General features: G+C 37.2%; 1 protein-coding gene across 4 annotated transcripts in view; it reads right to left on the bottom strand.

The window, feature by feature from the left end:
- The window catches only part of TXNDC11 (thioredoxin domain containing 11), a 35,545-nt gene that overhangs the window by 8,850 nt on the left and 13,336 nt on the right, over positions 1–13,359 (bottom strand). For all 4 annotated transcript variants that reach the window (XM_087730571.1, XM_087730572.1, XM_087730573.1 and 1 more), the window contains 6 exons: positions 11,191–11,284; positions 9,837–9,949; positions 8,429–8,629; positions 5,101–5,884; positions 2,513–2,658; positions 1,155–1,264 (listed from right to left, as the gene is read on the bottom strand). In XM_087730571.1, coding sequence (XP_087586697.1) covers positions 1,155–1,264; positions 2,513–2,658; positions 5,101–5,884; positions 8,429–8,629; positions 9,837–9,949; positions 11,191–11,284 — 1,448 coding nt within the window. The remainder of the gene's footprint in view (positions 1–1,154; positions 1,265–2,512; positions 2,659–5,100; positions 5,885–8,428; positions 8,630–9,836; positions 9,950–11,190; positions 11,285–13,359) is intronic.

Raw genomic sequence — 13,359 nt, 5'->3', positions numbered from 1 at the left:
GCAGATGGTGTAAATATTGATGTACGATCAGATACACGGACAAGAACATTTGGGTTGCACTGCAACATTAAAAACCCTGGAAACGCCAAACGAAAACATGTCTGTCTTATATAGATAAAAATTATTTTATATTTATATATAAACATTTATATTTATATATAAGAATATATATTATACACATGCATATATATATAAAAATATATATATATGTCTATAAACTGGTTTTGGCTAGGATAGAGTTAATTTTCTTCATAGTAGCTTGTATGGTGCTCTGGTTTAGATTTGTGATGAAGAGAGTGTGGATGGGACAGGAATGCTTTGGTTATTACTGAAGGGCGCTCCCACAGCACCACGGCCTCCCCGGCACTCACTCTGCCCCCCAGGGGATACGCTGCGGGGGGGACACAAGCAGGCGACGAGCTGAGTTAGCCACAGCTATTCCGCACCAGGCAACGGCAGGCTCAGCAATAAAAGGGAACGGGGGGGTTTCGGGGGGTCAGCCATGCTCCGCTTGGGAACCATCTGGGCATCGGTCTACCCACAGGAGGCGGCGAGTGATTGCCTTCGCATCGCTTCTTTTGCTTTCTTCTCTCTCCTTCCACTTATCCTTCAATTATTAAACAATTTTGGTTTGTTTTATTTTATCTTAACCTCCAAGTTTTCTTGGGTTTATGCTTCCTTTCCTCTTCCCCACCCCTCTGGGGATGGAGGGGGGAAGTGAGCGAGCGGCTGTGTGGTGCTCAGCCGCCCACCAGGGTTAACCCACAACAACATGTATCATGCCCATCTCAAACAATTTCTCGAATACAGTACTACAGGAGACAATTATTTGCTACAAATTATAAGAGAGAGAGGGGTAAAAATTATTTTCTGCTGCTGTTTTATTGATTCACTTCCTGAAGTTAGGAAGCTTCAAGATTAATTGCACTGTTTAAAAATTAATTTTAATTAAACTACATAACTACTGCAGTGCAATTGAAAACCACCAAATTTATAGAGGAAAACAAAATAATGCATTTAAAGAGAAAAGAAGCCGATGACATTCACATCTACTATTGCAAGACTGTAGAGAGAAAAAAAGCAATTCTTTTCTAGGCCGATGGCCTCAATGAACTTGCGTTACTCTAGAGAGATGGAATGAGCATCTTTTTTACCTTGCCACAGTGAAATCATCCGGAGGCAAAAGCCGAGCAAGTTGAATAAAGATGTGATTAAGAGAAGCACAGAATCCACACCACTGCGCGTAATAGAGCAGCAAGACATTCTGGAAAACGAAACAGAGAAGAGCGTGATTACCTATTGTAGTTAACCTGCAGTAAAGGAGGACTAGTCTTCACAACATCTAAAACTTGGAACCCTTAAAATGTGAAAGGAGACTATATCCCAATGTCAATAAACTTTATGATAAGCTATTTACTGATGCCCTCTGTCTACTGAGTTAACACACAAAAACTCTTGGGGAATTCTCTTTCCATAAAGACAAAATGAAGAGGATTATTTAGATTATTTAGTTTGGGATCATTCCCTTTAAGTGAAAAGGCACCAAACTTTACTACAGTTCCCAAGATTCTTTTGCAATCTTAAATTCCTCTGTATCTAACAGTGACTGCGTACTCCAGGGGGGCGGGGGAAAGGTGATGTCTACGCTTCTGCTTTTTGCCTCTAACTAGGAAAGCAGGAGTCAGGGCTGCTGGAAACCAATTACTGGAGATGTATACATTCACTGCAGACCTGAAAGACAATGGATATTCATCCTTACTATCGCATCTTTAAGAAATCAAAGGAATTTAACTATTGTTCTGGATGACATCTTATGTAAAGCAACTTCATGGCATGCAATTGGAAAGCTTTTACCTGTCAGAGTTTTGGGGTTTTTTGCTGTGTGCTTTCAAATAATGCCTTAGGTTTAAAACCTTCTTTTTTTTTTTTTTTATTATGTCTACTTTGCAATAATTTTAAACTTTTTTTAAAGTAAGTTTTTTTAAAAAAATGTACTATATAGAAAAAAAGTTGTGGTATATTTATTTCCTTTGAGGTATGAAACACAGAAATCACAATATTCCTCAATGTTACATAGGGTTTGAGGTATTTAGCATGTGCTCCTGCTACAGTGGAAGAAAGGAAAAGGAAAAAAAATCAAGTCATGGACACTTTTTTTTTTTTAAATTAAAATCTATATTTCAAACACACACAACCACCTCACCCCCCCCCCCCCCCCCCCCCCCCGAAAAAAAACAAAACAACCCCCAAAAACCCAACAAAAACCTGTCAGGGCATCAGTTGCACTGACTTTTTGATTATTTTAACACCAGAAGATCTTTTCCAGATTTACTTAAGATCACATTATTCCAAATTGCCTTTTTTTTTTTTTTAAAAATACTTTTGAATTGTTACAAAATAACAATTTCATGTTACAATAAGCAAAGCACCTCACTGTAAAAAACGAATGAGACCCGCTCCTCAAAAATCTGAGCAATGATTTGCCAGAAGCTTTCTCAGTAACGAGGCGTACCTTTTCACTCAGAAAGACGGCGTCGTGAAAGGTGTTAGTAGTCACTTCAGTGATTACACGCTGTTCGTGCAAACGGACTGAAGGGTCATCGACAAGGTGCCTTTTCAAGGGACTGTAGAGAATACTGAAATTTTTGATGAAGTTCTCTGCAATGAAATTGATACATAACACAGCTATTTCAGTTTCACAAATAGGTGACTTTGGCAGTTTTTACTTGGGAATTCAGAAGAACTTACAGAGAAAATACAAATTCAAACCTGGTTTCATGTCCTTAATTTTTGACAGTTTGGTATCAACTCTCGAGTAACCACCACTGATGTGAAAACAAGATAAAATTTCACTGTTTCTTTGTTTTGCTCATTAAAGTCTTCTTTTCACTTGCCACACTACTCTCGAATCTTGCTTCTACTCCTATTCAATGTACCATAATAATAATTCTCTGCCCTCCTAATCTAACCTCACACCTGCTAAGTCATAAATAATATCCTCTCACCATTTTTCACTTTCTACATAGCACTGAAGTATTCGGCCCTTAGCTTGAAGGCTCCACTTAATTCCACGTTTATTTCCATTTCTTCTTTCATTTTTAATTACTTTCCCTATAATTCTCCTTTGCTTTAGACCTTTATAACCTGTGCTATTCCCATGCCAATTTGACCAGCTGCCGTTTGTTTACCAGTGACCACCTTCCTCTTCATTCAACTTTCCCCTTAGTTATAAGATATTTCACGAGCAGCTGGCCAGCGGTAAAAGTTTAAAACAAGCTCCAAAGCCCTCAACTACCTTCAGCTACACTGCTCTGAGCCTGGACCACGTTCTCTAAATTGCTGCAAGTTATCGACTGTGTCCTTCGTTTCAATTTAGATGGAGAAATATGCATTATAAAATAAGAGTATTCAATAATCAAGACAAAAGATGTAATACCAAACACACTGAAAATAGTTATTTGATCAAATAGAAACGTCTCCAGTCCAAAAACTAGGCCCAAGTAAAACTGGCGCTTTTGTACATACATACAAAATACCAGATCATCAGGTTTCTCTCTGAAATGCAAGCAGCAGTACATTTAATTTTATATTCACTATTCAGCATTTCATTAAATTCTTACACCAGAACAAAACAGGTTTTTTTTTTTCTTTCTAGATCTCCAGATTTGGAATAGCTACAGATGATTAAGGAGTAACTGAAAGGAGGGGGCTAATTAAAAGACAAACTCCTGAATTTTCAGAAACCACTCGTAAAAACTGAAACCTGTTAAAAGTATTAAACACAAATCTCTTTTGTTATTTTGAAATATCAAAAGTTAAGAGGCTTAAGGAAGTAAAATAAAATTTAAAAAAACCCACAAAACCCAAACATAAATCACAGTGACTCCTTGACAAAATATGCAGAAGCAAAAATTTTCCGTACGTTGGAGTGACTTGGAATTAGAAATGCGCCGAGTGTTACTCAGCGGAGAAACCCTCAGCATGCTCAGGAAATCCTGTGACCTCAACAAGTTTGAGACAGAAAGTACTGGGAGCAGAAAGGGGAAGGAAATTTCTATCTCCTCCCTCTGACCTTAATTTTTCCTAAGCATCCTTTTATGGTCACTGGGGGGGTTGGTTGTTTCTCCAGAATGTTTTTTCTGGGGGGCTGGGATGGAGACAGGATACAGGGCTGGATGGGATCCTTAATAAGAGCATGGCTATGTTCCATGTGGTGCATACTTCTGTATTTACAGATTTACGGCAAAATGGAAAAGTAATTAATGCTGTAAGAATGACGTTGATATACCTTCTTGAACAATTTATTCTAATACTATGTTCACCTGAATTTACTTCCATGTTTGCTTACACTGCTAACATTAAAAAACCCTGTATTTTCTGAAGGTGGACTCAGTTTTGCACATCATCACGATAGGTAAATGCATGCGGTTAGGCATGCTGTGTCTTATTCCATAACTTGCACGTAAATCAGAACTGTGATCATTGGGTTCGCTGGGTTTTTGGTTTTGTTTTGGTTTTTTCCCCCTCCATTTCAGCCAGGAATTGAGTATTGACATGTCTGGCTAAAACCGCTTCACAGCTCTAACTTGAAAACACACACGCTTTTCAAAATAAATTTAAAACAATTTATAAGTTGGTTTCAGAGGACAAGAGGAAGGGCCTGTCTCTGCTGGTAAGTGGGCAGCATCTCACAAAATTCTGGGATATTTTAGTACACAGAACAGCTGAGCAAACACCAACACCACCACTAATATACAAACGTCTTCTGTAACATCAAATGTCTTAGATGCATAGTAATTTTTTTTTTCCACAAGCAAATTAGTGTAGATTTTACCAGTTCCTTCAATGCAGCCAAGAATCACACATTTTGAGGATCACTTCTTTTAAAGCAAATGACTTTTGGTATATGAAACTTAGTTCTTATGTCATCTAGAACACAATTCTACTGCTTGGTTACTAAATAAATTAGAATAGAATAAATCACAATTCACAATGTTGACTATAGTCTCACTTTTCAAAATGGCATTAAGTTTTCCATTCATAAGCTTACTTGCAAACTTAATTTTCTTATTTCAAGCATTTGTATAGTGGATACCATACCCAAGGTAGATCCAACAAGTGATTGATTCTGATCCAGGACATAGTGCACTTCTTCTTTCAGGTCAACAATGGTGGCAAATTCCTTAAGATGAGTAGATCTTGATGCTCCTAGCCTCTCTGCGTAAATCCAAAAAAGATTGGAATCCAGTAGATAGAGATTCAAGGTTTTGTTGGTCCTGCAGCTCAGACCAGTAATGTTAGTGCCATTAATATGAAGGTCAGGAATAAACCAATTCCTATCCTCAATGTGAGGAATAGAATGTTGGGCGTTATCTTTCTTCCCATGGGAAGAAAATGCTACTTTGGGGGTCTGAAAGATGGTCTTCTCAGAACTAATGAAACTTAAAAAATGCCTGTTTACTGTCCTGCAACATGCAGTGTAATAGCTAAAAGGACTATAGAAACTTAAGAAATTGCTGCATTCTATGGTATTTGATATAACTTGGAAAAAGGTATGTTCCTGGAGGTAGAAAGAGTCCAAAGCTGCTTCTATCTCTAAAAAGTTACAGTGTGGCACATGGACTTTATTTGGTTTGACACCAAGTGTCTGGTTAACGCAAAGCTCACAGACATTGTGAGTTCTAGATATTGAATGCCACTGCGGAAGCACCACTGTGTTACAGCATGGGTACTTGGTTATTGAAAACGTTTCTGATAATTTCATATGTGCATCTGGTACAGAGGAATCAAAAGCTGGTGAATCAGTGTCTCCTAAGTGTTGAAGATCTGGCTCAGCTGCCTGGCTTTTATTACAGCTGTGGTATTCCAAGGCCACTTTGGTAATCTATAGGGGAAAAAGGAAGAAAAAAAAAAGGCAAGATTAACTGTACATAGTTCACTCAAATGCAGTTATCTGTTGCAGGCTTAACAACGTATATGCAATTAGAGATGGAATTTCAGAAACATGAAGTTGACTACTCCTTCGTTCTTACAAAAAATTATAGGAGGCTCTGACTTGATAACAAAGTTAAATTTTCAGATATTTCAGCATGTGAGAATTAAATGTACAGAACGACAAAAAGCCACTTGAAAATTTTTCAGTCCGCCACACTGATACCAAGGTCCTCTTTGCGTCATATTTATCACAGTGCGATAACACTACACTTTAAGGTTAAATCCCACTACATGAGGCATTAATCAGTACAGGTTCCTGAATTTCCCTTATTTTCCGATATGAGGAGAAAATAAATAAAAGCATTCTCATATGAAAAGGGAATAGAGATTTTTGCCGGTGTAAGTGGTGCACAAATTCTGTAACAATCACTAACAGTGTTGAAGCAATGTTAGTATTCTCCCAGCCATGGGCATAGAGTTGTAATACTGCAGGTGTCCTGTGCATATAGTAACGTGTGACTTATTGGGAAAAGAAAGAAAACAGGAAACAAAGCCACAAAAGCCTGCCTCTCAGTGCAAACATTCCCGTGCTGCATCACCATTTTGTTTTTCATAACCAAGGGGAAACAAGCAGTGAAAAAGGCATGGGTACGGACCATAGCAGGAATTCCCTTTCTAGGAGATAAATAGCATAAGATACAAGAAAGAAAAATCAAAGAGTTAGTTCCCCTTCATCCTCATCTACCACATTAAGCATCATCAAAATACAGAACATACACACATCGCTTACACAAGAACTGGACGGGAATCATTATAATTATCAAAGGGATGTTGAAGCGTCACGTCTAGGAGGGGTGCTGTGTCACGGGACCATCAATATTAAGATGTGGTCTATAGCAACAGTTTGTTACAGCCTTTAAGAATCCATTGTTCGATGTTTTCATCCTGAAAATGCTCAATTAAATACTTCAAAGAAACTTGACCCCTCATACTATAATCTAGCCTGAAGATTTTTACTACCTACGTAGAGAAACATGAGAAGAAATTATGAACAGAAAAACACATTTGCAACACGAAATCTCATTTCAGTGAGCTATTATCAGAAAAAAAATTCTGCTCCGAGAGCTTTCAACATACAACTTGACAGCCTTGTTCTTTGCAACTGCCTTACAGTCAAGTGGTTTCATTGCTTGATGAAACCCACAGGACGGCTGCAGTAAACATCTCCTCCTATGGTAAACAAGTTGCATAATATCCCTCTATCAAAGTGAAGCTGTACAGGATCAACTGGAATGCTCTGTATCTCATTTCACATTTTGATATAGGTAAATACTGTTATTTAGCAGGATGAAACCTGAAACGGAACATCTTATGTTGCACTGATTTGATCTAAGTAAGTCATACCTGTTACTAGAATGTTTAATCTGTGACAAGCATCACTAAATTAAGTCTGCCAAAAATAAGACAGGTCAGTACAAGAATAATGGCAGTTCTTTTCCAGTCTTTCCACAAAGATTTCCCCAACCCTATCTTGTAGCAGCCTAGCTTTTACTGTGTCTATTTCTAGTTTGGCTAAATATTGTATTGTAAGTTATCTTCATTTTTTTCCTCATTGCTTCAGACACTGCAATATTAATTAGGCCTCCTCGTGGAAACCACACATTCCAGGACATAGACGCCATGTATGTAAGTCAGCATTGCCACCAAAACTTAGCCTGCTTTTCATCTTCCAGTTGCTTGGTTCGTGTTCCACACTGCCCTTGGTGCTCTGTGATCACCGCTGAGGTGTGCAGCTGTGTGATATACTTAATGGGATAATGGCTTCCAGCTGAAAAATAGCCCAGGGAAAAGAATTCTTTTTCAGCCAAGTTAGTTTCCCTATCTCATTTACTGCACAGCTACACAAACTCCTGTCCTAGGCAGTTCAGAAATGGAAATAACGGCAGAGGAAGAGAAAACTGGAAGGTGACTAAGGAATGCACAGGATACAAAAATCAGATTCGTTCTGAGCAGATTTTCATTTGGGCTATATTTCAAATAACGCTGCCTGGTTTAATAAAAGGTCCATTCTTCCTTGCGTAACCACCTCTGGAAAGATGGAAGGAGAGGAGAAATAGAATGGGGTGGACAAAACATGAGTCCTGCAATACTCAATACGTTCTTGCTCGTTTGTTTGAGCTATGGCAGCTGGCACAGAAGACCAGAGATCTGAATCTCTCACACAGCACTCACCACAAAAAGAAGGAAGTTAAGGAAAAGAGTTAGGTGCTTGTTCTGAACAACCGTTGACATGAGACAAAGGCATGTTGTGTGGGATGCAAACCACCGTAAGGGAGTTGTGATAATATGGCTTGAGAAAACATGTTTTTAAACAAAACCGAATACTTGGAACAGTGAAATAAAACGAGGTGTCTGTCACAATTAAGCTCAGAACCCTGACTAGAGTTTTCAAGTTCTAGTATTTTTGAAGTAAAAAAATAATTATTTCACTTACTTCATCTAAAAGAGGATGAATTTCGGCTAAGGGATTGTACGGTATAAATATGAGAAGTGCTGGTCCTTTCTTCAGCTCATTGTTCAGAAGAAGGCTTTTTCCACCATGTGGTCTCAGCCAGCGTATAAGCATCTCTCGATTTTCTAGAGCCCACTTGCATATGTTCTCAGCAGTATAGTTCATGACATCATTTGGATAGATCTTCAAGGGGGAAAAAAAAAATTATTTGTCCTCACTTGGCTTAGCACTGAACGCAGTTCTCAAATATGGCATGCTTCGTTACTGTAAGGCCTAAAACTCTCTTTCTAAATTTAATGACACTATACAGCGAGCTTCAGCGTTTCACATGCCCTTTCCCTTTGGGAAATCTTCCCAAATACTCATCACATCATAGTAACATGCACAATCTTTCAGGCTAAAAGTATTCTACCAGGGAAGCTCCTCTTTCTTTTAAATACATCTTTATAATATTTACTTTTCTTGCTAGTATAAATTTTCTTTGTAAATGAAAGAGCTCAGGCTCTAAGCTGGTATCACCACGTATCTTGATTTACGACATGTTAGAAAACTTTTTCCCACTACTCATTCACCATATTAACTCATTTTAAATTAGTCTTTTAAGACCCCAACATCAAGACTGCATTTAATTATTACTGAATGCAGGAAAAGAAATGCATAATAAAAAGCACTCACAGCTTTTAGGGTCATTTTAATAAATTAAGGAAAGTTTATCTTAAATGACTTGCACAGACAAAAGTAGTTTTATGCATTTACCAGCAATTTAACCTGAAAAATCCATGTTTTCCCTAGTCTCAATTGAATAAAATACACTTTACAATACTTATCTTCGCAGAGTTTCCACTCATGGTAGCAATGTGGATAGATAAGGTCTCTATGCCAAACAGCAAATCTAAAAGTTAGTATTTTCAGTCTTAGCCTTCCCAAAATGAGGCACATGGATTAAGTTACTATAAATTTTCAATTAAATTAATTTGCATGATTTCTCTAATCAGTGTCATGTCATACCTTTAAACCGAAATGCAAGTTTTGACTATTCCTACTATCTCTCCACAGAATCTCTTTGTCCATATCCTTATTCAAGTAGCCTTCTAATTCTGCCCCACTGAAAGAGGTAGAAACTTTAAGAAGAAGTCTTTGTGTAGTCATTTCTGAGGTGCTTGGGTTTTTGGGGTTTTGTTTTGATAGAGACGATCAACTCGGGTCTTAGCTACTGTTTAGAACAGCTGCTGACTGGTAGAATGAAAACGTGTATTACTGTACAAAAAAATTGTTCTTAAACATCTTGTATCCTAAAGCTCTGTGAAACATTTATTCATGGTCTACTACGACAGAGCTTCTATCTCCATGTACTGTCTCAGAGTCACTACAACATAAATACGATACTCACAAGAGATGTGTTGACATGTCTGTGCAAATACACGCTGCCTGACTGCACCAATGAGATCTCCTCTGCAACACGTTTATCAGTGATCACTCCAAAGCGTATTGTTCCAAGGTAATCTGAAAGGGCAAATTTTCAGTTTTTAAATACAATTATACACACCGAACTTCTCTCCTGAAAGCCTCAGAACACCTTCAAACCAAAACACAGAAGGTTGCCGGGTAAAGGCACAGAAACCTTACTGAACAGCAACTGCCAATGTTGGTGATTAAGTGAGGTAGAAGAAAGATGACAAGGGCAGGCAACAAGAACAAACGTGTTCCTCTTCTGCACTCAAGGTATGGAGAACGTTAACCTGAATTGTCCAATTTCTTGATTTGCTTATTAAATATAGAATCTGGTACCGTAGATGCATCTTGCTACGTGTTACAGCATCTCAAAAGCCAAGATGAGATAGATATACAGATAAGGAAAATGTATGAACGTTGACTGTTTAGATGACGTACATTTACAGTAAATATAGATTATTTAAATACATATTATAGTATTTCTATATTTATAAATATGTACACACAAGGATAGACTGCTTCTCATCTTTACGTTGCAAAGAACTATCCCAACATATAAACGGGGAAATTACAGAACAAAATCTAGGAGAACAGGCTCTTTATCACAAACCAAGTCAGTGGCACAGTAAAAATCAGAATAATGGTATCAATTTCCTTCATTTGCTGACAGGAAGAAATATCCCTAAAAAGTGTGAATCTTAAATTTAAGGAAGTTCTATCCACAATTTATGACCCCCCCAAAAAAAGGTATTAATCATATACAAAGTTTACATATTTAAACACAAGAGCTTTTGTATTTTAGATTATTAATGCAAAACAACAGGGGGAGAAAGCCCTCCTCATCATGCTACCTTGTACCAGCTCTGCAACTCCATCCAGAAAAGCACTTTGTTGTTAAGTATTGACAAAGCCAAGTTCATCCTAATGCCTCTGAACCTGATATTTCAAATGTTGCACAAGAGAAACACTCTTGGATTCAACTTAAATAAGTGCTAGTCTGATTCTGGCTCCATATGGGTTGCAGCTACATGTTTAGGTTTTTGAGGAAACTATATCTTAACGTATCCTTGACTAGCAGCCTGTCATATACTTTATTCCGTGATGGCCAATCACGTAATAAGCCTTTTATGTAAGCAATCCTCGCACTGTAATAAAAGACTGTCTCATAATTAGATCAAGAAACACTCAAAAGGGATTAATTCCCAAGTTACAAAATACTGCAAAAAAACTACTGAAGCCCATATACGTAACTTATTCCCAGATGCCTTGAATTAGGAAAATGAAGCTTTTACCTTTCTTTAATGAATGCAATGCTGACGTGAAGAATGTTAAATAACCAGGCGGTTGAGGTGAAGCATTGAACTCAAAATATCCTAGAACTCCAGGCTGAAATAATAAGAATTAGAGTGAGTTAAGCTGTTTTCAAGTATAAATATATGGGGCACAGCAATTATTTGCCTACAGTAAAACACAACAAATTTTCAAAGACAACAACGTTTACTGAAGAACAGTCGCTTTACGCTGCAAGAAAAAATTTAATATTAAAAGATTGAATGGAAATCAGTTCTAAAGTTGTCTTTCAAAAGCTATGTATGAGAGAGGGTTTTTATGGCTGTAGACGCATAAGTTTCAAGCCACGTATTTCCCATGTTAGCTACTAAAGTTCACTAAAAACAATTAATATTTGCTTTGCAACTATTTTTGAGTTAGTACCAGCACCAACATAAGAACCATAAGCATCATAAATACTTCTTTTAGCATTGGAATATCAAATGTGATTTTTCAGAGTATAAACAACTTAAACAGTAGCACTTTAATTGTTCGCTATGTTGCGCATAATTAGCGACTACGTATGAATTCACAGATTTTGTGGGTGAACAGTTGAACTGCTAAGTCAACTTATCATCCCATCGTTAAGCTACCAGTCATTGTAAATTCTTTCAGTGTATCCTGCAGGAGTCAGTGAGAGACCAGCTGCAAAAAAATCATGACAGCACCCCGTATCCCACCTGCATATCCATACAGTTCTTCAAATTGCCAAACAGACAATTCAAAGTTTAAAAGACTCATCTCTAAATAGGCCTATTGACTTGGCCAGGTATGAAGCCTGAATGGCTTCATATTAAATTCAGGAAGAGAATCTGGGAGAAGCTGACTTGGAACAGAGAGGTGCATAGTCTGTAGACTTCTCTTGTTCCAAAATTTCAATTAAGTTTTGGTTTTAAATTTTGCAAAATATAATCAATTAAAAATTAATTATGTTTTGTAACACATCGCTCAAATTGGCTTAAACTTTCAGGGCAGAGTAAGTGATGGAATTTGGTTATTTTATGTTATTTGTCTCCCGGTTCCACCAGGGCATACAGAAAGAGCATTTGATACACAAAGCAAGGGCACTCTAGGGATTGCTGCAGAACAAAAGATTCCAGACTCGCCGATCGCCCATCTCTGCGGCAAACGTATTCCCACATAAGTATTTTCATTTGGTATTTTGGAGGCCGCTTTATTTTTTTGTTGAGTTTTACATATAAAATTTTTGATTTCTTTTTAAAACATGAACATATATTTTACCTGTTCGTGCCATTAGTGGTATGAATTCAGTTATTCATACCAGCCAAATGAATTGAGCTAATTCAGTATGAATTAGCCATCTCAGGATGTTCGCCAATAGCAACATGGCCCATTCCAACTAATGGCCTGCTCTTTTTAGGCAGGAATTATCTTTCATGAATGAATGCTAAACACAAGACCCTTGTTCATAAAGATTCCTTATGAGGTACCCCAAGAAAATTATCGGTAATAAAAATGAGATACAAGCCATTAGGGAAATTTCTACAATAACAATTGTCAAGAAGGAAAAAAAAATATAAATAAAATAGAAGTGAAAAAAATACAGCAAAATAATAACACTCATTCCTCTTTTTTAAGCAACAAACAGGTTAGTAATTAGTGTTCATCTTTTTCTCCTCGTATCAAATTAAGACAGTAAAAAGAAACAATCCCTTATAAAAAAATTTTTAAAGCATTCAAGGGAACGAAAATAAGGAGACAGATAAGATGATCAAAATTTTAGTTTCCCATTCCCTAGGACCATTTCTGAATACCATTACTGTACGAAGCGAACTTGTGGCACCAGTGAATGGAAGAAGAGTCAAAAGTGACAGTAAAATGTGACAAGAAGCCAAAAGTCAGATCTAGAAATATTTATAAAGTTATTAAAAAAGGTGATGTTCTGATTCTGACTGCCAGTTCTGTTGTGCACCAATAGCAGCTTAAGACTTCTAGATTGTGAAGAATAAGATGTTTCCATGAGACATTTCTGGAAAGTGTTTTTTCAATAAGAAAAAATTGTAGTGGGAGAATATATACTAATGCTATATGCCTAATCAGTAAGCTGGTTAATTAATGTCCTTTTAATGATCATCCCCGAATAGTCAAAATTTCCTCCCTGTTACAAGCTG

This window comes from Nipponia nippon, unplaced genomic scaffold (assembly GCF_047370975.1).
Source record: "Nipponia nippon isolate SJK-2023a ecotype South Korea unplaced genomic scaffold, ASM4737097v1 scaffold_5, whole genome shotgun sequence".
NCBI classification, from domain to species: Eukaryota; Metazoa; Chordata; class Aves; order Pelecaniformes; family Threskiornithidae; genus Nipponia; species Nipponia nippon.
The sequence above is the reverse complement of the archived record's forward strand: the minus strand, read 5'-3'. Positions and strand labels throughout refer to the sequence as shown.